Below are 24,162 nucleotides of genomic sequence, written 5' to 3' on the forward strand. Positions count from 1 at the left end.
CGAGCCGAATTTGGAAGTTTCTTTGAGTTATTGCTATCATTTTCTTTGTTATAGATGTGTTGTTACTATTTTGGCTCTGACTGTATATTTCTGAGCTCGTCACTGCTTTCAGTCCAAGGTTAGTCGTGTTACTTATTGAGTATATTGGGTCGGTTGTACTCATACTACACTCTGCACTTCGTGTGCAGATCCGGGTATATCTGGACACAGTGACAGCTAGAGTGGTGCTAGTACATGTTCGTAGACTTTGAGGTAGCTGCTATGACGCCCCCAGACCTTGACTCTCCTTCCTTTTATTTTTATTCAGTATTGTTCTATTTTCTCAGGCAGTTGTACTAGAGTCTCAAACTATGTTGAAACCTAGTAGCTCATGTACTTAGTGACACCAGGATTTGGGATGGTTGTAGTTGAATTATAATTGTTTTATCAGTTATTTATGAGACTTCTCACTGTTGGGCTTATTAAATTATGTTTTAATTCAAATGCGTAGTTATTATGTGATTGTCGGCTTGCCTAGTAATGTGATAGGCGCCATCACGACATGTTAGGATTTGGGTCGTGACAGTGAGACCTTCGTGAACTCTGAAGTGCCAAGGGCTCACAAGGGGAGTCATATCCATAAAAGAATTTATACCAAGCCCTTAATCACTAACTCCTATTAATCCTCATAGAATTGGATAAATAAAATCTTTTGTCTAACCACATTCTTTAGTTCTTTATTATTATTTCTTCTTAATCTCTATCTTACCTCATTTTATATTTGATATACACTAATTGTCTTTTAATATTTTATGTGCATGTCTCGAATTGGGCCACTGAGTTCCATAGGGAACTCAGGCCCAAATTCAAATCCAGTCTACCCCTTTGTCCACATGATGAAGTTTGCCGAATCCCACTGGGTCTGGTCGAACTTACCAAGCCCAATTGTCAAGAGTACAACCTCTCTCTCTCTCTCTCTCTCTCTCTCTCTCTCTCTCTCTCTCTCTCTCTCTTATTTTATGCAAACTTTATTTGTTTCTATTTGTTACTTCGCATATGTGTATCCTTGAATGATTAACTCTTTATTAGTAGATAACTTTAATACTTTGATTGGGTAGGAGCACATGCAAACCAAAAAAGAATCAAAATCTGAAATTCTACTCGCTTTAAACACTTTAATATTTGATCACTTAATTATTTTCTCAACAAATGAAAGATCTTATCTTGCTATCACTAATCATTTTCAAAGTTTGGACTTGTACAGATCCAAAAGCAAAACAAATTCTCTTTGAAAAAAACCAGAATTGCGAGAATAATTACGAAGCTATTTTCAAGAAACAAAACCAAACACAGTCGATGTTTGTGAACTAATGGATCTCAACGAGTTTCGAAACACAAAATTCCGGTTGAAATTGATTTTCAAATGAGGTATACCCATCCCAACTTAAGGTATATTTTCAAACGGTCTCTTGTTTTACCAAGTTACATATGAGTAAGCACATTTTCCAGAAACACTCAACTTTCTTTCAAAGATAGAATTCTTCACAAGATTTTTCTAAAAAAAAAAAAGAATATCTAGTTCTCAACTTCATAAGCATATAAATTTCAAAAGGGGAATTTGCATAGATTATAAAACTTTAGAAACTTATAACTTCTATCCAAAGTACAAACATAACCTCTTTCCCAAATAGTAGGTTTTAGACAAGACTTAGGACATTTTACAAACTCTAAACGCAGGATTAAGCAGAATATAGTCATTTCTTTCCTAGAACCTAGCCTAAGCCTAAGAAGCTACCTCGTGTAGATTTTAACGGATGCCTAATACATTTTCCTTAGAATAACTAGAACCCTTACCGAAATCTCACCGGTTAGCAGACCATTAGGATAATAATATTCAAACCCATAGGTACCCTAATATACCTTAAAATATTAGGTGGTAATTCTCTTTTATCATCTTCATATGAACCATTAGTTGTATTTTGTTTTGACTAGTGCAAATTATGGTGCAACAGTTGTGTCTATGCCCTGTATGACCACCAAATGTATTTGTCTCCGTACCTGCACAATTAGTGTATAACTATAGTATGAGTACATAAATCAGTGCATACCTAGTAAGTATCTAGTCTAATCTCGAAGAAGTAGTGGCGAGGAGTCGGCATCGACACTTACTAGTGGTCTAATAATCAAAATACAATAAGAGTTGACATGTATGAAGCATATCAAGTAGCAACGAAATAGATAAATATGTATAACATGATTCTCAACTGAAGAATAAATACGAAATCATCAAATACCAACCTCGAATGGAATATATGTAACCGATATCAGGGGAAAATGTCAATCCGAGCCAGGATACTCATATATGTAGTGACTCCCTATTGTAGTATTACGCACAATTCTGCCGAGGTGAACGGGCCAATCCCATAAGTGTGGTATTATATGATACTGCCAAGGTTGTACGGTCTGATCCCATAAATGTATCTCATAATACTGCTGAAGTAATCAACCCGATCCCATAAGAGTATTGAAACTTTTGACGGGTCACTAGACCAACTTGCGAATATACTTACGTGTTGAATAATCATGAAACTTTCGAACAAACGAGTACGACACGGGAATAAATTCGGAAGAGAATACAATTTCTGTGGCTAATCAAGTAACACGCTAAGTCTCTAGATTAACAAAGCTCGGTACTCTATGCAACTCTAGTCTTAGGCTAAAACATGAATTAAAGCATTTAAAACGGCAAGATTAACTCAATTATCACAATCAAAGCATTGTGTATATCTAAGTCTACCCCGACATGTCAAAATCTAGCATATTCACGGAAGCTCGTTACCTCGTACTTATGTAGATCCCATAATACATAACATGCAGCAAATATAGCACCTACGGGGATAAGTTTCCACTTACAAGGTTATGAAAGATACTTATCTTGCTCCGAAATCTGGTAATCTTCTCCAACACCTCTCTAACAACTCAAATCAATACTAAAAATTTGAAACTAGCCAAAGAACATGCAAACCAATCAAAACATACTCAAAACCCCGTAATTTAACAATTAGAAACACTTCTCAACCCCACACGAAAAGTCAATCTCCTGGCCACGCACCCAGATTCCAAAAATTCTCAAAAATACATGTTACACATAGCATCACGAACTCAAATATATAATATATTCCAAATTCCATGTCTAATTCATGGTCTTACCAATTCTAGGTTTCCAACAAAAATCCCATAATTCCTACTGATTTCCATGTTAAAATCCATATATAATCCATGTATTTAGTTCACAACAAGTTGGAATCACTTACCTAATGATATATGACAAAAATGGTTTTCAAAACCTCGGCAATCGCTATTAACAACCATGTGATCAGTTATCAGCAGCTCAAAAAGGCCTAAAAGTGGTCCAAAACCACCCAATACTCACCCGAGGTCCGAGGAACTCCGTCTAATCAATAACAAGTTTATATACCCTATGTAAATATAACGACCCGACTAGTCATTTTGATTTCTAGCATATCGTTCGGCGGTTTGAGACCTTGAATCGCTTCACTATATGTATTATGATTGGCACGTGTAGTCGGCTTTGATTTTCAGGAAGTTCGGAGTTGATTTGAAAGAATAATTCTCTATTCGAAAGCTTTAAGTTAGAAGAGTTAACCAAGCTTTAACTTTTAAGTAAACGACCTCAAGATCGGTATTTGAAGGTTCCTATAGGTTCGTAAGGTGATTTCGGACTTGGGTGTATGTTCGGGTTGAGTATCGGATGGTCCGGGAGTGTTTCAGTGGTTAATATCGAAAGTTTGTATTTTGAAGGTTTTGAAATTTGCTAAGTTTGTCTTGGAGTGTGCTTCAGTGTTATTGTCTTGGAGTGTGCTTCGGGTGGTGTTCCGGGACCTTGGATAGGTTTATTTTATTGATTGAAAGTTGTGCGTGAAGGTTGGTCGCGATCCGGTATATCTAAGTGTGATTCAAACGCGTTCGACGAAGTTTGAAGGTTTGAAAGTTAAAAGAAAGATTTTGATCGTCGAATCATGGTTTTGATGTTATTCGTGAACTTTCAAGCATTTAGATAAGTTTGGATAAGGTATTGGGACTTGTTGGTATGATTGGACGGGGTCTCGGGTGTGTTTCAGTATGGTTTCAGATCATTTCTCTATGTTTTGCAACTGTTGGTTTCTGGTGTGTTTTGTATGCATCACGATCACGGATGCAGGGTCGCGATCGCAAAGGGTTAAGTGGACTAGTGGAGACTTTTTTCTTTGCGATCGCGTAAAGGGTGTTGTATTTGCGGAGCTTTATCAGGTTTTTCTTCGCGTGCGCATGGTGAGTGTCGCGAACATGATGTGTTAGTGGGGATGTCCTATGATTTGAAGGTTGTTCATCGCGATCGCATGACTTGGTTCGCGATCGCGTAGGGTAATTTCTGAGGCTGAGGTTTTTGGCCTTCGCGCTCGCGTAGCTAGGCTTGCGTTCACATAGGCTTGGGCAGGCTGAGCTTCGCAATCGCGAGATGGTACTCTCGTTTGCATAGCAGGATTTTGTGGGCGAGGCTGGCTGGCCTTCGCGATCACGAGGGTGTTTCCGCGATCGCGATTAAGGGTCACCTGGGCAGATTATAAAGTTGTAAATGGGACTTGGCTCATTTTCATCTCTTTTCTCATATTGGAGCCGATTTTGGAACGATTTTGAAGTGGGGTTTTCATCATCCATCACAAAGTAAGTTATTTCTACTCATTGGGAGCTAAATACATCGATTATATGTGGATTTTAACATGAAAATTGGTAGAAATTGTGGGATTTTGGAAGAAAATCAAAATGGTATTTTGGAATTTTGACCATGAAATTGGACATGAAATTTGGGATAAATTATATATTTGAGTTTGTGGTGCTATGGGTAATGTTTATCTTCGAAAAAGTTTTGGATTCTGGGCACGTGGGCCCGGAGATTGACTTTGTTGACTTTTCGTGTAAAAATGGGAATTACTTCTAATTGATTAAATTACGAGTCTTTGAGTATATTTTGATTTGTTTGCACATTCTTTGACTAGTTTCAGAATATTTGGCATTGGTTTGAGGTGTTATAGAGTCGTTGGGGCTGATTATCGGATTTCGAAGGTAGGTAAGTCTCATGTCTAATCTTGTGAAACAAAAATTACCCCGTAGGTGTTATATTTTCTATGTGCTACATTGTCACGACCCAAATACCACTATAGGCCGTTATGGCATCGAACGCCTTCGTCGGGCTAGCCAACAAGTAAATCAATACGCTAATAGTAGATCTAAGTTGCATCCAAATTAATTAAAGAAGTAAAGAGTGAAAGTTCGTTCATTTATATAAAAAGTACATATGTAATTATTTTAAATGTTCGAATGTGGCAGAAATATAAACCCTAAGTCATAATAGAATACAGACATATGCAAAATCTAAATCTTCAAAACCTGGTGTTACAAGTGCATGAGCATCTATGAGGGAGTACAATAATAATACAACATCTCTCTGGAATATAAGACAGACAGGATAAAGTAAATAGAAATGATGAAGACTCTGTGTGCTGCGGATCGTAGCATGGAATGCAGCTCACCATAAAAGTCCCCTCAGCAGTTGCGTCAATGCGTCAAGATGACCACTAAATGAACCTGTCAGAACCTACGCAATTAGTGCAGAAGTGTAGCATGAGTACTAAATCAACAAGTACCCAGTAAGTTTCTAGCCTAATCCCGAAGAAGTAGTGACGAGGGATCGACATAGACATTTACTAGTGGTCCAATAAATCAAATACAGTAAAAAGTAGACATGCATGAAGTATGGTAAGTAAATAGTGAAAAAAAACAGATATAGGTACATAGTGCGATCCTCAACTGAATAGTAAACATAAGGTCCTCAAATACCGAAAACTTACTCAAATGGAATACGTAATGGTCTACACCAAATCAGCATTCATCTCAAGTCAGGAAAACTCGGAAGTACGCTGACTCCTTATCAAATATTTCGATGATTCTGCCGAGGCGAGCGGCCCCATCCCATAAGAGTAAAGATACAAATTCTTGCCGTGGCGTACAGTCTGATCCCATAATAGTCATGTACATACACTACCGTCGTATGGCCCGATCCATAGATGCATCTCATATATATACTGGCGAGGCGAATGCCCCGATCGCATAATGATACTACCGAGGCAATCAGCCTGATCCCATAGGAATAGTGAAGACTTGACGGGTCACTGGCCCCACTTACAAATATGCGTGTGAGTTGTGAAATTCAAGAAACTTCCAGACAAATACGTAGAACATGGGAGAAATCCGTAAAAGGAAGTGAAATCTCTACTACTAATCAAGTAGCTCGCCATATATGACAAATCGTAAGTCTGATACTTTATGCAAGTCTAATCCCAAACAAAATTTATATTAAAGTAATTAAACAGGTAAGAAAAACTCAAATATTATAATTAAAGCAGGGCGTGTGTCTAAGTATATCGGAACCTAATCATGAATTCTAGCATACACAGAGATACTCGTCACCTCATACATGCGTAGCCCCCATAGCATGTAGCACATACCAAATATAATACCTACGAGGTAAATTCTCCCTCACAAGGTTAGACAAGAAACTAACCTTGCTCTGAAATCCGATAACCGGCTCCAACGACTCTCTAACATCTCAAACCAATCAAAATATACTCCAATACTGGTAATTCAACAATTTATAATAATTCTCAACTATGCTCGAAAAGTCAACAAAGTCAACTCCCCAGGCTAACGTGCCCGGATTCCGAAAATTTTCGAAGATAATTATTACCCATAGCATCACGAACTTAATATATAATTTATTCCTAATTCCATGTCCAATTTCGTGGTCAAAATCCAAAATTACCAATTCTATATTTTCTTCCAAAAATCCCACAATTTCTACCAATTTTCATGTAAAAATCCTTCGTCTTCAAGCCCAAAGGAAAATTACTCACAAAGTTTTTCAAATAGGGCCATGAATCTGAAACGACAAAGTGTTTTAAGTTTTGCCCTCACAAATATTATCATGTTACTATCCCATGATTCTTTGCTATTAAACAATACGATTTGAATATTGTTTACTGATAGTATCATAAATTCATCTTGAAAATTTCTACTAGTCTATAAAATTTAGAAGTTCTAACTTATTCTCTTTTTTAAATAATATTCGTGCACTTCTTCCACGATCTTGACAACCCTTATGTTATTATTTTCGACAAAAAAGGAGAAACTACTACTTGAGGAGTTTGACATTAATTAAAGATGGGTATATACATATAATATATGATATATACAAATAGTATACTTAATATATATTATATGTATTGTATATCTAAGGCAATTTCTTGTAAATTATATATATATATATATATATATATATATATATATATATATATATATATATATATATATATATATATATATATATCATTAAACCTCTATTGAAAAGGTTAGAAAGAACTTATTTTCTTTTTAGTCCGTATAAAAAAGGATGATCTCTTTCCATATTTGGAAATAATTTATTTTTATGCAATGATTTACATCCACATAAAATATATGTGCCTCATTTTACACCACAAGTTCAAAAGTCTTTTTTTTTTCTTAAACTCTATGCCCAGTCAAATAAGTTCATGTAAATTAAAATGGAGGGAGTATTATTTAATAGATATGTAATTTTTAGAAACTGATTTTAGCGGAAGGTTGTTATTGATGGTCTTTATAATATTTACTTTGTTTACACAAAAAAAACAAAGGAAGAAGTTAATTTATGAGTGAAAAACACTATTTATAGAGAGAATAAAAAAATACAAGAAAAAAATATGAGAGGTTATTAGGAAATGAGTGATTGTGTTTCGATAAGTTTTCCATTCTTTTAGGCTTAAAATAAGGGAGTATTCAATAATTTCGGTTGAGTTTTGCCAACTTGATGGAGATAGGAGATAATCTTTTGTTATATATAATGTAAATTTGCAAGATTGTAGTAATTGTTATATATTCTTATAAGCCTTGTAGTTATGAAAATTTCCCTAAAAATTAACTAAGAAAAGTAGGGGGCATTTGCATATATACTTATTTTTGGGGTCACCATTGAATTTATATCCGCATTGCATAAAACTTTGCAAAGTATACCTACGCGGATATGAAATAGTTCTATCTTTTCAGTGCAACTTCAGAAATTAAATATGAAGTTCTCTACTCTAATCTTTCAGCTACAACTTCAGAAATTCAAATCTTAAGTAGTTCAAACTCTTCAAAGCAACTTCAGATTTCGAATATGAAGTTCTTTCTATCTTTCAATTGCAACTTCATAAATTTTAATCTTAAGTAGTTCAATTTTTCAGTACAACTTCAGATTCAAATTCTTCTATCTTTCAATTGCAACTTCAGAAATTCGAATCTTAAGTAGTTCAATTTTTCAGTACAACTTCAGATTCAAAATCGGAAACTTAAGTAGTTCAGTTTTTCAATTCAATTTCAAACAACTTCAGATTCAAAATCTGAAGTTTTGAAACACAAACTTGTTTTACGAATTTCAACAATCCAACATCCAAATCTACTCCAAATAAGCTCAAATTTGAATCATAACTTTTTAATATCATAAAGAACAAAGCTCAACCATTAAATTGTTAAAACAACAACAAATTTAACAAACCCATTTTGAAACTAAGAAGAAGAAGAAATCCTAAATATAAAGATAAAGAAGAAAGCAACAATGAAGAAGAAGAGAAAAATATATATATATGAAGTTACTAAAAAAAATGAATATCAGTTAAATATTTTTTAAAAAGTGGGTATAAATTCAATCAGTCGCGTAAAACTGGCCGAAAATTTTACAGAAAGTAGCTCCCATGGGAAGACGCAGCTAACTTTCTCTAGGCCCAATTCCAAAATAAACCCAACAAAAAGTGTAGCAGTGGCCCAAGTCCATGTAATCACAATTCTGATACAGCCAAGAAAATTCTCTGTTCGCTCCAAAAATCTAACCTCACCAATCTTCTGCAAATCTCCGATCAATCGATCACTGGATTTCGAAAATGTTGAGGAATGTCGCCGGAAGTATCCTCCGGCTGGGTCCACAATCATCTCCGGCAACGTCGGCGGTGTTGCGGCGGTTATATCACGAGAGAGTGGTGGACCATTACAATAATCCCCGAAACGTGGGGTCATTTGACAAGAATGATCCTACAGTTGGCACGGGTCTAGTCGGTGCACCTGCTTGTGGAGATGTGATGAAGCTGCAAATCAAAGTCGACGAAGAGACCGGAAAAATTACCGATGCTTGCTTTAAGACCTTTGGATGTGGCTCCGCTATTGCTTCTTCTTCTGTAGGTCTGATTACAATTTCTCTCTCTTATTTCTCTCTGTGTATCTTTTTTCTAGGAAAAACTGTTTGTTTGATTAAAAATCCCTCTATCCAAAATATTTGGTGTTTTTGTGAAGTACTGTGACACTATCAAACTTTAAACTTTCTATTTTATCCTTAATAAATTTTTTGGAACCACAAATTTCAAAAGTCTTGTCGCACAAACACGTTTAATAACACAAATTTTAAAAGATCCTCTCTTTCTTAAACCCTGTGCGGACTGCCAATTCAAACTACTTCACATAAATTGGAATGAATGGAGGAAGTACTAGTTTATTTATGTTTCGGGGAAAACCCTCGTATAGGAAAAAGGTAGAGAACCTAACAAAATATGATTTTCTTAGAGAAGTATGTTTTTGTGTGAGGTCTCTATTTGGTTGGTATATTATGGGTTATCCCACAACATCATTAAACTACGAGTATTACTTTGATTCTATAAAGCTGAAATGGTAATGATTCTAATTACCAAGTTTTCTAATTTTCAGCCCCTGAATGGGTGAAAGGGAAACAAATGGAGGAAGTACTATCCGTAAAGAATACGTAACTCCTTTATCCTTTACTTGTTTATTAAATTTTTGACTTCATTTTGCATGTAGTTCTGATCTGTAATTGTTCTCCTTGTCAGTTCTACCTTCCTCATTCTTTAAGTTACCTTAATTGCTAATAATCGAAGAGTTGAGTCTCTTTGGTGTACTTTTGAATGCTGCTGTAGTTTTAATTAGCATTTTTACTTGAATAATGATGATGTGGAATACCACAACAACAACTACTATGCTTCAGTCCCAAACAAAGTTGGAATCGGCGATATGAATCCGCAGTTCCTTATCTTAGCTTAACTCATATCATCATCATGCCAAAATAAAATATGAGTAGTAGTGAAAATAAGTTAAATATATAGCAAAACATAATTAAAACAAATAAAAATGGCAATGTGCTAGGAGTTAACTTTATGTTTATATCTACATGTCGTTCCAATGAGTTTAAGTTAGATTACCACAATGAGGCATGCAACCTCCCGCCCTCTTCCCCTTCCATTTCTTCTTCCACCTCCACCCAAAGCCACCTCCAACTACCATCACTACCACACGCCCCCAAATTGGATTCAAGTTACTTTAGATTTTCAAACAACAACTATTGATTCTCATATTTATCCTAATAAGGTCTATCAACAATTCCAGCAGAGATTAAAACTAAAATGTACAGCATCAATATGCTAGAAATTACAACCAAGCTTTGGACAAAATTGCACAAATAATCACTCTTTATTGCACTACTAGCTACATTATAGCCACTTAATTCCTTTCCCAACAATACTAGATTTCGAAGAACTTGATAGATTCTTTAGCTTTTCTCAACACCTAGATATGGAGGTTTCAAGTTTTCTTCTCTTAATTCTTGACAAAGTCACTATAAATCTATGAATCTAACAAAAATAAATGATTTTCAGAAGATTCAAACAACAAATCACTAAATACCCATAAATTTTCAGATCTGAATTTTGAAACCCAAAATAGGTTTTTGATCTTCTTCAAAATTAATTCAACCCAAGATGGTAGCAATCCGATTTTGAGCACACTTTTGATATTTTGAGAAAAGATAAAAGAAGAAATAAGAAAAGAAAAAAATATGCGTGGAAGGGGAGATGGCTCATGGAAGTGACAACCTGGGGGTTGGAAAGTAGAAAAGAAAGAAAGAGAAAAGAAAAAGGAAACAGAAGGAATCCTCAAATGAAAAAGGGAATACCGATAAATAATAATTAAATATAATTAGTTATATATCATCCAATTAGAAGATGACACATGTATAGTTTGAACCAAAGTTTCCCTCATCTTGCCACAATGGACCTCCGTTAAAATAAGGTATTTTTTGATTACTTTGTTAACGATAGGGATAATGTTAAATAACGAAGGGCAAATGTGGACTATATCTGTTAATAAAAGGGCAGTCCGGTGCATGAAGCATCCCGCATTCCCACAGGGTTTGGGGAAGGGCCGCACCCCTAAGGGCTGTGATGTAGACGACTTAACCTATTAGTGGCTGGTTCCACAGTTCGAACCCTTGACCTATAGATCACAAAGAGACAATTGTACCGTTGCTCCAAGGTTCCCCTTCAGACTATTTCTGATAGTACAATGGTAAATTTGGCATTTCCCCCCAAAAAAGATATTCAATAAGCTGCTAGGCCCTTTTCAACACTAAGAGCCCGTTTGGACATAAGAAATTTTTCACTTTTTTTCAAAAAGTTTTCAATTTTTTTCGAAATAAGCGTTTGGTCATAAATTTTCCAATTTTCACTTTTTCGAAAATTTGAAAAACTCCAAAAAGTTATTTTTCAAAATTCACTCAGATCACTAACAAAACTTCAAAAACAACCCAAAATTATATTCATGTCCAAACACAACTCTAATTTTCAAATACCATTTTCACTTGAAATTGTTTTTCACTTTTTTTGGAATTTTATAATTCTTATGTCCAAACGCCCACTAAAAATCAAGTAGGAATAGATGTTTACATTTCCAAACATGGATAAAAAGTGGAGAGCAAGACTAGTATGTTTGGAAGTGGGAGTTGGAAAGGAAAGGGTGGTGGAACAAAAATAAGGATAAAGTAAGAGGGAGTTGGTAGACGTTGTAAATGTGTACGAGAGTAGTTGGACATGAAGATGAAGGTGAATTCTTGATAGGACAAACCCTGTTCATTGTAAAAGAAAGAAAAGAAATAAAGGAAAAAAAGCCAAAAGAAAGAAGACAAAAAGGTTAAAAACAGACAAAGCAAAGTTATGCAAATGTTGACTTTGCTTGTCCGTAAAGGAGAAAACGTAGTGGGAAGAAGATTGTCAGGCGGAAGAATTCATCTTCAAATTTCTTCGGAAGCCTATAAAGGGTCTCTGCCTTTTCATTTGTGTATCACCCATCATAATTTCTTCTCCTCTTTGTAGTAATAAAAAGCTATTCGCTGTGTGGTCGTGGAGCAGGCAAAAATTGCCGAACCACTTAAATCTTGTCTTGTCTTTTTGAAATTTATTGCTTTTTTCTTTTTATGATTTATCCCCTCTATTAGCTTGACATGCTTCCCGACAACTAGTATCAGAGCATAGGCAATGTAATTTCGGTAGAAAGTACGGTATTGGTAATGTACTATTTGCAATAATAGTGCAAAACTATTGTCCATCAATTCTAATTCTATTCACAATAGTGAAAGTGTTGTTCATTCATAGTGAAAGTACTATTCATTAATAGTGAAGTATTGTTCACCAACAGTGAGTGTTGTTTACCTTATTCAGCTGAGAAATTATTTTCTTTACACAGAGTACTAATCACGGCTCACATGCACTATTCACATAAAAATTATTTCTGTGAAGAAATGGCTTCGGAATCGGAAGAAGGAAGATTAAGACCCGCAAGTCCAACGACAGAGGTTTTGGATTCTGAAAAATCTAGATAGAGGATTATCTGTACCAGAAAAAATTACACTTACCTCTGACTAAGGTAAAACTAGAGAATACGGCCAAAGTGGATTGAGATCTATTAGATCGTCAAGCTCTTGGTGTGATTCGTTTGACGTTAACACAGAATGTGGCCTCAACATCATTTACGAGAAGGCCATCGCAGTTCTGATGAAAGTGTTATCAAATATGTACGATAACCATCTGCTTCTAATAAAGTCTATTTGATGCGCTGATTATTCAGTTTAAAGATGGCAAAAGGTGGATATGTTACTGAACATATCAATGAGTTGAATGTAATATTAACTCAATTGAGTTCTGTTGACATAAAATTTGATGATGAAGTTAGGGGGTGGTTGATTCTACTATTGTTTCTACCGGAGAGTTGGTTTTCAACAGTATTTGCAGTTAGCAGTTCATCAGAAAATTACCAAACTCAAATTGGATGATATTAGAGACTTGGTTCTAAGTGAGATGTTCGCCGAAGAGAATTAAATGATTCCCCAAGATCTGCTTTGAACATCGAAAGCAGAGGGAGAAGCAACCAAATAGGACAAAGTCATGGTCGTGACAAATAAAAGTCAAGGAGAAGAGAGCAATCGAAGAATCGCATAGACATCACTTATTGGAATTGCGATAAAAAAGGGTCACTACAGTAGTAAGTGTAGAGAACCAAAGAAGAAGAAGAACGATCAATAAAAGGATGATAGTTCAGCAAATATAATTGCTGAACAAGTTGGTGATGTACTGATGTTCTAATTTGTTGTGCAGACATTCCGGTCGAATCTTGAATTCTAGACTAGTGCATCGTTTCACTCTACCCTATTCAAAAAATTGTTGCATAACTATGAAAATTCTGGAAGGTTTATCTAGCAGATGACGAACCTTTGAAAATTGTCGGAAAATGTGAAGTTCTTATAAAGACTACAAGGGACGCTATGAAAATTACAAAATGTCCAACATGTTCTGGTTTAGCGAAAAATCTGATATCCATGAGTCAGATGACAATGAAAGGATACACAACAATATTCAATAATGGGTCATGGAAGATAACCAAAGGAATGTTGGTTGTGGCACGAGGCTCCAAGACAGGAACAATGTATGCAACTACAATACAAAAAGATATTATAGCAGCGGTTGACCATGATTGTGACTCAACATTGTGGCATCGGGGGCTCGGACACATGAGTGAGAAGCGAATGAAGCAATTAGCATCCAAAGAAAAATTGCCAAACCTCAAGCATGCTAAATTAGGTTTGTGTGAAGATTGTATTTATGGGAAACAGAAGAGAGTTCTCTTGGACGCTCACGCTATTATGTCACCTTCATTAACGATTTCATGAGAAAGGCATGAGTTTATTTTCTGAAAAATAAATTTGATGTGTTTGTTACCTTTAAAAGATGGAAAACTAAAGTTGAAAATTGGACGAGCCTAAATATAAAATGTCTTAAGTCTGACAATGGAGGAGACTATGATACTCAAGAGCTTAAAGCATTTTGCTTATGTGTTTATGAGCAATTTTTGGTTGTGTTGCTTAGGATCAAGCTTATCTCTATCATTGCATTTTTTATGCACATAAGCAACACAACTAGATGTGAGAGAGTTACCTCCTTTCTTGTCAATACCTCTTCAGGAATTTCAAAATTCAATTGTACTGATGGTCCCCTGTTTAGAAGGTAAGTTGCCGTGTGAACAACTTCAGCCCCAAAAACATTTCGGCAACCTAGAATGTATTCTCATACTTCTGGTTCATTCTTTAAGGGTTTTTGTTCATCCTCTTCGATACGCCATTTTTGTTCTGGTGTTATAGGAACTATCTTGATCATTCTGATCCTGCTCTCAAAACAAAATGTTTTGAACTCTTGACTATCATACTCTCTTTGTCTGACTTTCAACTTCAGCTTTCTATTTTTTAAAGGTAATAAATACATCAGATTTATTTTTCAGAAAATAAACCCGTACCTTTCTCGTTGAATCATCAATGAAGGTGACATCATAGCATGAGCCTCCAAGAGAAGTTACAGAAGTTGGTCCCCACACACCCGTACGCACTAGTTCTAGCTTCTCTTTCTTTGGTGTCCTTCCCGCCTTTGAGAAACTAACTCTCTTTTGTTTTCCGTAAATACAATCTTTGCACAAACCTAATTCCTAATGTTTGACAATTTTTCTTTGGATGCTAATAGCTTCATTCGCTTCTCACTTATGTGCCCGAGCCTCCGGTGCTACAATGTTGAGTTACAATTATGGTCAACTGCTGTTATAATATTTCTTTGTATTGCAGTTGCATCCAATGTTACTCTCTTGGAGCCTCGTGCCACAACCAAATTTCCTTTGGTTATCTTCCATGACCCGTTACCGAATACTGTTGAGTATCCTTCACTGTCATCTGACCCATGGATATCAGATTTTCTTGAAGCCAGGAACATGTCGGACATTTTGTAATTTCAATAGCGTCCCTTGTAAATTTATTTATTAGGACTTCACCTTTCCCGACAATATCCAAAGGTTCGTCATCTGCTAGATAAACCTTCTCGAATTTTCTAGCAATAGTCATGCAATAATTCTTTGCATGGGGTAGAGTGAAAAGATGCACCTAGTCCAGAATTCAAGATTCGACTGGACTGTCTGCATAACAAATTAGTGCTTCACCAACTTGTTCTGCAATTACATTTGCTGAATTATCATCCTTGTATTGATCGTTCTTTTTTTTCTTTGGTTCTCGACACTGACTACTGCAGTGACCCTTTTTTCGCAAGTGATGTCTTTGTGATTCTTAGATTGCACTTTTCTCCTTGACTTTGATATGCCACGACCATGACTTTGTCCTATTTGGCTGCTTCTCCCCCTGCTGTTCAGTGTCAAAGCAGATCCTGTTTATGATGGACAACTTCATGTGTACTATTATTATTTATTAAAACACGGATGAGGTGACCAATGTAGGCTTAATTGGATCAAATCTACTTTGAGATGATTCTCTTGGAGTTTGAATTGTTGCTGAACAAATTTCTTGGATAGGGAGGCTTTTCTAGGTTCATTTAGTTGACATTTTGGCTAGGCTCATTGGTACTTGTTTGCCGTAAACTTCAGATATTTGTAGGGTGAAGTTAAAATAAGGAATTGGCGAGATCTGAGGAGAGCCTTATTAAAAGACGTGAGTGTGTAATTGGCCAAAAGCCCAAAACTTAGGATTTCCCTTTAATAGAGGAATACTTCCATGCAAGCTTCTTTGAAATATGTTTTCCCTGACCTAAAGTATCTTTTTCCTGATCTATTTCATCTGATACTCTCATTCTCCTTTTTTTTGGGGGGGTTATATTTCTGCATAGTTGGAGATTGTACAAGCTTATTGGTTAGGTCTTTTTCATGTTTCTCTCCTTTATTTGTCTCGTTGTTTCTAAAAACTGAAGAAGGATTGCCTATATGAGAAATGTAATTAAACTATCTTGCTTGAAGGATCTAGGACTTTCAAGTCTGAGGAGAGGAGGCCTGTGAGGACTTTGCATTGTGTGATTTTCCAATATGTATGACAATCTGACATATGTTAATGAGCATCTTAATCTCGAGACGTGTTTATTCCTTATTGAAGAATAGCTTGTCAGGATAGCTTGCAATTTTTAGAAGAATTAATGCTGAATTGCTGCTTCTTCTTCTTCTTCTTCTTCTTTTTTTTTTTTTTTACTTTTTAAAAATTTATCAAAAAAAATAAAAAAGAAGAATAAGTAATTCCGTATTAATTCTTCTGAAAAAATGCAAGATCCTCTAACAGGACTATCTCTTACTGTACTTGGAAACTGACAATTTGGAACAGAAAAAACTGGTTTACTTGAATTCCCTGCATGTTTGTCATTTCCTAATTCCTTATTGCCTGCTGCTATTATGCAACCCATGGAAGTTTTCAACTTCATGGCTGCTGGCACTGTTCAGCTTCATTGCCAGCAACATTATCAATTCCCAAGTGTAAAAGATATGCCCTTATATACAGCATTACTTTAGAGTTATATATATTCATTAAGTTCTTGTACTTGGATATTGTCCAATTCCATGATGATGGTGTCTGTAATACCCTAATCTTACTGCTGTTCTCTGTATTGACAGATGTGATTAGATAGGCTTATGGGAGAAGCTATGTGTGAATATAGAATTTGATGTCTACAACTATATATGGTCAATTGTCCATTGCTCATGTTGCTCTAATATATTTGAAAATACTTTGGTAGCCCGGACACCAAGGTTATCAAGAACAAAAAGAAGATACTTTGGTAGTCTGCATTATTCTGAATTGTGCTTAGTATGCTGAAACTTGTGTGGCATTTGATGGTACTACAGGGAGATAGCGAAACATCTTTCTCTTCCACCTGTTAAACTGCACTGCAGTATGCTTGCTGAGGACGCAATAAAGGCTGCTGTGAAAGATTATGCAGCATAGCGGGCAAAATTGAGTGATAATGCAAATGATTCTCAGATAGGCAAAGCAGCTGATGCTTGAATACTTGTTGCAAGAAATGAAGTGGTTTCAAGAAAGGAATTTGAGGAAGAACCTAGAATGCTTGTGTATGTAATACTCTTTCGGTTTTCATAAATGTAAAGTTGGCTGTTTGAAGTTTTGTTTTGTAATATGTGACCTCACTTTTTCTAGTTTGAAGTTTTGCTGGAGCAGTTGAATCACCTGTTCAGACCCAGTAGCCTGAGATACTGTTTGTTGATTTTCTTGTTTCAGTGTTAGTGCAACTACACCAGAAGACATGGTGATCTATGATGGTCTTTTGATCAAAAGGAGTAATGATATCAAACTGAAAAATGGTTGTCGGAAGTACGAGTGGCAAACGGGCAGGTCGGATATAGGAGGGTCAAAAATGGATAATGTAAAAATGGATAAAATATTTGTCCCGTCATATTTAATATGGATAAAAAATGGGTTAACCGACGGATAAATATGGATATCCATATTATTCATGATTTCTTGAATATGATCACTTTTGGAGGAATTATTAGTTTCAGGAACCCCCAATCGCAAATGTAAAGTTAAACCCATTGATTTTTCATTTTTTAAGTGGATCTTATCCATATTTGACTCGTTTTTAATAAATTTATTATCCAATCAATTTTTTAGTGGATAATATGAATGAATAACTGTTTTTTAATCCATTTTACCACAACTAGTCGGAAGTATTTGTTTGATCGGAGGTTAATATCTAGATACCAAATGGTTTGAGTAGCATTTTAAAGTTTGCAGATGACGAAGAGGCAAGAGAATTATTTAACAACACATTTTTACTAAATAGTCGACAATAACCGTAGCATGTAGCATATTTATGTTACTAAGCAATCTTTGAGGACTAGCGTAGGTGTGTTTGGTATACGGCAGAAAGTATTTTTGGAAAAACAAGTCTCTTTTTGTGTTTGATTATGAGAAACTGACTTCCCTCTCACGTCAGAGGATTTCTGGAGATCAGGTCAACCTTTGCTGAAAGTGGTATGGCATAGCCTCTAGGAAATAATCTGGGGAGTCAAACAAGTTGTTTTGGCCGTGTTTTTTTGCGAATACTTTCAAATATTTTGAATTATTAATTGTCGTTACTTATAGTACTTTTTAAGTATCTTCTAAATATGTAAATTTTATTTCTAGAAAATTAAAAATTCTACGTCCACATTCACACAAAAAATTCTTCAATTGGACCATCATATTTTGAAAAAGTTTACGTAAACTAAAACGGAGGGAGTACTAATTTTAAATGTATACTCAATTTGATGAAAAATTGATTTTAAAAAACAATAAAATGTTAAACTTGTCTGTTGTAGCAAAATAACAAAATAAAAAACTCTAAGAGCACTTAAGCGGAGCAGGTTGAAAGTTTTGGGTAAGACTTGACCCGCCCTCTCCAGCTGGAAGTAATTTTTCCACAAATTTTACTCTAACTTCATGTAACAACACCATCTAGCACTTATGACTTTATTACTAGTCTTTAGTATTAAAAAATTTAATCATAGTAGTCATAGATTTACTAAAAAAATTTATGAATCATTAGTTAATGTTCTTTTTGGAGAATATTTCTCATACTTCAATCACATACTGGAAAACAGTTTCAAAAATTAAATTAGTTATTTTTCTCAAAGCATTTCTCTAGAATTGCTTTGTCATTTTCCGTTGACAAACCCGTAAAATGGTACAATTAAATTTGTAACGTGGTTTATGGACACATGAATTAATTTGATCCAAGAATATAAAATAACTAAGAACAGAAATAAATTGATTAAATAAACTTAAAGAAAATACAAGCCTGACTGTGGGATGAGCTTCTTCGGAAGCAGTGATAAGAACAATATGAAAAACAGAAAGATAGAATAATGTTAATAGAATAAAAGCAGGTTTTGCCTTTTTTGCGTACAGAAATATGAACACAAATTCTTCTATTTATAGCTCAATTCAGGGTGACAAAATCCCCAAATCAAGCTCTTCTTTAATATGGATAAAATCCTTTTTGATGGCGTATAACGGTTGGGTATTAATACGAAGATTCTTTGTAACGACTGCTCATTGAATGATGTCTTTTCTACCCGATATCTTCCTTTCAGATCTTCGTCCCCGATTCCAATGCCTTTGAAACTTATTCAGCACCAGTCACATGCTCATAACCGGTGCCAACTATTTACTGACTCATATCTTACTTGTCTTTGCTTTCACGTGTCATCTCGTCGAACGTCCACTTGTCGTTCATCAATTTTACCCCATACAGATAGTCTCCTACTTTCCAGTGATAAAACTTTATGTTACCGAGAAGTAGATAAGACCTCTTTTTTTTTTTGGCAAAAGAGTTCCTGAACGGTTCCTAACACTTGAAAGGACGCACGTCTCCTTGCATTTAATGAGCCGACACGTGTTATCCCGTGATTCGGTAAATATTTTTGCTAGTTTTCTAGGTAATGATGACCATGAATTCTGCCGCCTGTAAACTTCTCCACTTCTCATCATTTTTACCTTTTACTTTTACAAACTCTTCTTCTTCGAACTTCCTTGAAATTTATCAACAAACCTCTCATTCTAAGTAAAATTTCTTTACTAAGATTTTCTATCATCATATCTTCTAGTAACTCTTCCTACGGAAACTCAGGTATTTACATCGGTGGTGGACCTTCTAAGAAAAACAAAACTAAGGAAGTCGATGCTGGTTCTCTTGCTACCAACACAATCATACCCTTTTAACTAAACTTTGAGATGGATCTTCAAGTACCAAAGGAACCTATCAACCCCAAAAGTGATAGAAATTGTCCTGTCAGTAGATATCCTTCTTCCATTCACCCTGTTAGTATTCCTGTCGTGAAGAAAGATTGTGACTGAAAAAATATTGAAATCTTAGCCCCCAATAAAGTGGAAAGGGTTACCTTTAGCAAACTGGGGTTCATGTATGTTTATATGTAACCTTTTACTTTAAGAATGGGCCAAGAAATCGATCTCATTATTTTAGAAATTTGCTACAATTACCAAATCTTCTTGGCTCAGGTAAGCCCGTCAATATGGTGTACGGTGGCTTGACTCCGGGTATTGTGCTCACGGGCCGGTGAAACCCTCACTCGTTTCCATTTGATCAACCTTTACTCTCCAAAGAACTTCCGTGGATGCATGATCAAACTCAGCAAATGAGGTCACCATGCCATCATTTCCAGTGTCGATAACGATAACGATAACGATCGTGGTTGGATGGAACAATTCATTATCATTGCTACTAGGGACATCCTTCCGGCAACAACACCTTCTATCCCTGAATCTTGGAACTTTGCTCGTAAGTTTTTCAGATATCTTTTTTCTATTGCGTTAAAAAATTCCATCCTTTGCCAACTTTTATTTCTCCTATTTTAGCTACATGTTGGGTTCCACAATCAGTTCAAAACCCGACCCAATGGGTACAAAAGATTTTAGATGATTTCACACCGAACTACCATAAGTGGAAATAAATTTCACCCAAATTCAACTGCAAGGCCAAGAACCATGGTAAATAAAACTTCTCTTTTTCTCTTTACAATCTCCAACATAACGTAGTACAAATTTGTTGACTCCCTTTCATAATACACAAGCCTTCTGACGGGGTCTTCTATCTGCCCCGTTGTTGAGGTTTCCCATAACTCAACGGTGACCCAATAACAAATTCAAGCAATCATTGACCGGAAGAAGGCTCGTGATGCTGCTCTTGCCTCCGGTGAAGGCCCATCCTCCTTAGTCTAAGGAGAAAAAATAAAAAAGAAGACATACCTCCAAAGCTGAGACTCAGGAGAGGCCTTCAAGAAAAGAAGCTTCAACGGACCAACCACACCGGTCCTTGATAAAGATGAAATCGAGGAGGAGGACAACGAAGCGGTTTATCTTCAATAGAGAAGCAGAAAATATCTCTCTACTCAATCGGGAGAAATTCAAGAACTCTTCACTGAAATGAAAACAGTTGAAAACACCGAGTCTCATTTCCGGGCTCCCTTTGTTGCTTCCAGTCAGAAGAGTTCTATCTCCGGTATTCCTCCACCTGCTATTTCAACACCGGCTACAGCATCATCAGCTCCTGATTCACCGGCCCTGCCTAAACGGATGGAAGATGTTCGTTCCCCTCGGTCACCCGACCATGGGAACATTGAGAACACTTTCCCGGCACCCATTAGAAACCCCGATGATAAACGTAGAGTTACTCTTTCGGTTTCGAATGAGTTTTATATACTCTCCAAGCCGGTGGGGGTTGCCAACTACTTGATGCCTTTAGCTTCGAACAAGGACCAACAGAAGATGGAAGCCCTTTCTGCAGAATGCTTGATTAATAATATCATGCTCTTCTCTGCTCAGGTATCACCTCATACTTCTTTCTTTCCTTTTCTCTTGCTAGACATAACCCTTAATAACTTCAATCTTTGACTTTTCAGGCTAACCTCCTTGCCTCCGAGGGCTTGCAAAAGATGATCCAAGCTAAAGAAGAACTTGCTTCTGAACGGGATCGGATCGCTGCTGAACGGGATCAACTTGCTGAGTGTCTCCCGGCTTTAGAAGCAAGACTTGTTACAATGGGCGAACTTGAATCCATGTTAGAGAAATCCGAGCAAGAAAAGATAATTCACAACCAAGAGGCTGCCCAACTGCATGAAGAACTTGAAGAGTTGAAGGCCAAGTGGGTTGAGCTGCAGGATGCTGTAACTGTCGCAGCCGAACTTGAGTATGCTTCCATGGAACAAATTAATAACCTGAAAGCAAGCTTATGTTCCAAAATCGAAGAGGCTACTGCCGAGGAGAAGAGAGCTAGGATGGAGCAAAGATTTAAAAAGGTCATGGAGCAGAACAGTGAACACGCAAGGACAAATACTGACCTTTGTCGGACCTATGGCATCATGAGGGATGAAAACGAGCAACTGCAGTCCAAAATCAAGAAGCTTCGATCCAAACTCCAAGATCAAGAAGACTCTTTCCTCCTTGAGAAAACTTATGTGATTTATCACATGAGGAGGAAGACTTTGGAGGAGGCCAAATAAGGCATTGCAGACATGGATGGATGTATCGCCGAGGCTCTTGAATTGGAGACAACTGCATTAGATAACATTCCTGCTCGACCCACTGCTTCAAGATCCTCGAGCACAAGTTATGAGTCATCGGAAACCGAAGAGGAAGCTGAAGAAGAAGATAAGGATAAGGATGAAGGCACTGAACCGAATGCTGAACGACCTTCATCTTCAAAAGATACAGTAGAGACTTCTCTTGCTTCGGACTCCGCTGACAAAACCAATTAATGTAATATTATTTTTTTCTCTTTAGCTTGTAACTATGCCGAAACTTCTATTCAGTTTGGCATTTTAAGAAATAGAAGATATATTTTGCTTAATTTCTATGCAAGACATTTTTTTTCATATGATAAAGTTTGGGAATTATTTTACATCCGATAACTTTAATTTCGGGCATTCATACTTCCGGTGTTTACCCTTTGACTATGAAGGTTTCATAAGAGAGGGCCCTTATGTTTACGGTGCTCTTGAAGAGTATGTCTCCTGTTCATTTTAGCACAAGCATTTGAAGTTTAACTAACTTTCAGATGAAAAAGACCTTAACATGTCACTTGGACAAGAAAAAAATAAAATGACTTTGATTTATTCCTTCCATTTCTAAAAGTACATTTACATAAGCAAAAATTTGCTTAAGTAAATGAAGCTGCCAATACATGTGGCTAACTTGTACCACTTATTTCTACGGGGCTAATCATGCAGTCCCTGGTCCTGATAAGATATAACTTTCGGTTCTAATAGTCCTCGGTCTTTATGACACTTTTAATGTTTTGATATACAATAGTCCCCACCAGTGTTTGGATGCTAAATATGAGAATCCGAGCAATGGAGTTCTTGAATCGTCGATGATCCTTCTTCGTAGTATGCTTTATGTTGCTGCCTCATTAAAACCTTGCAAGAAAAACCCAATTGGGACAAAAATTGGATGAACGGAAAAAGAGTACAACACATACTTTCAGTATCAACAAGGATCTTCAACCATAATACCTTTTGAGGTGAGTCATGTTCCAAGTACTTGGTAATTTTACTCCATATTGATTTTTCAAATGATATGAACCTTTACTGGTTATGGCTGAAATTCGGTAAGGTCCTTCCTACGTTGGTCCTAGCTTTCCAGCATTAACCTCTCGGGTACTTTGAGTCACATTCCGCAAAACCAAATCTCTGACTTTGAAATATCGAAGATTTGCTCTACAGTTATAATATCTTTCCATCCTTTGCTTTTGTGCCACTATCCTCAAATATGCTAAATTCCGACGCTCTTCAAGCAAATCCAGCTTAATCAGCATTTCTTCATTATTCGCCTCCTTATTTTCCCGTAAGTACCTTATGGTCGGTTCCCCGATCTCTACCAAAATCAAAGCTTCTGCGCCATACACAAGGGAAAAGGGCATTTCTCCCGTGTTTGACTTTGCCGTTGTTCGATATGCTTATAATACACTCGAAAACTCTTCTAGTCAATTGCCTTTAGAATCCTCTAATTTCTTTTTGAGGTTTTGAATTATTACCTTGTTGGTCGACTTCGCTTGTCCATTAGAACTTGGATGATATGGAGAATATGTGATCCTTTTGATTTTAATCCTTCCAGAAACTTTGTGACTTTGGAACCTATAAATTGTGGCCCATTGTCACAAGTAATTTTTTTTGGTACTCCAAACCGATAAATGATATAATCCCAAATGAAACCAATCACTTCTTGCTCTCTAATATTTTTGTAAGCACCTGTTTTAATCCATTTAGTGAAATAGTTAGTTAACACTAAAAGGAATTTTACCTGCCCGGGCCCTTGAGGCAAAGGGCCAACTATGTCCATCCCGCATTTCATGAATGGCCATG

At 36.2% G+C, this 24,162-nt stretch overlaps 1 protein-coding gene across 1 annotated transcript; it reads left to right on the top strand.

Moving 5' to 3' along the window:
- Positions 1-8,916: 8,916 nt before the first annotated feature.
- On the top strand, positions 8,917-17,469 carry LOC107813458 (iron-sulfur cluster assembly protein 1). The gene is made up of 3 exons (XM_016638734.2): positions 8,917-9,324; positions 9,844-9,898; positions 17,131-17,469. Exons 1-3 carry the CDS (start codon positions 9,030-9,032, stop codon positions 17,228-17,230), a joined length of 450 nt encoding a protein of 149 aa, XP_016494220.2. The 5' UTR covers positions 8,917-9,029; the 3' UTR covers positions 17,231-17,469.
- Positions 17,470-24,162: the final 6,693 nt, after the last annotated feature.

Source organism: Nicotiana tabacum, chromosome 24 (genome assembly GCF_000715075.1).
Source record: "Nicotiana tabacum cultivar K326 chromosome 24, ASM71507v2, whole genome shotgun sequence".
Taxonomy (NCBI): Eukaryota; Viridiplantae; Streptophyta; class Magnoliopsida; order Solanales; family Solanaceae; genus Nicotiana; species Nicotiana tabacum.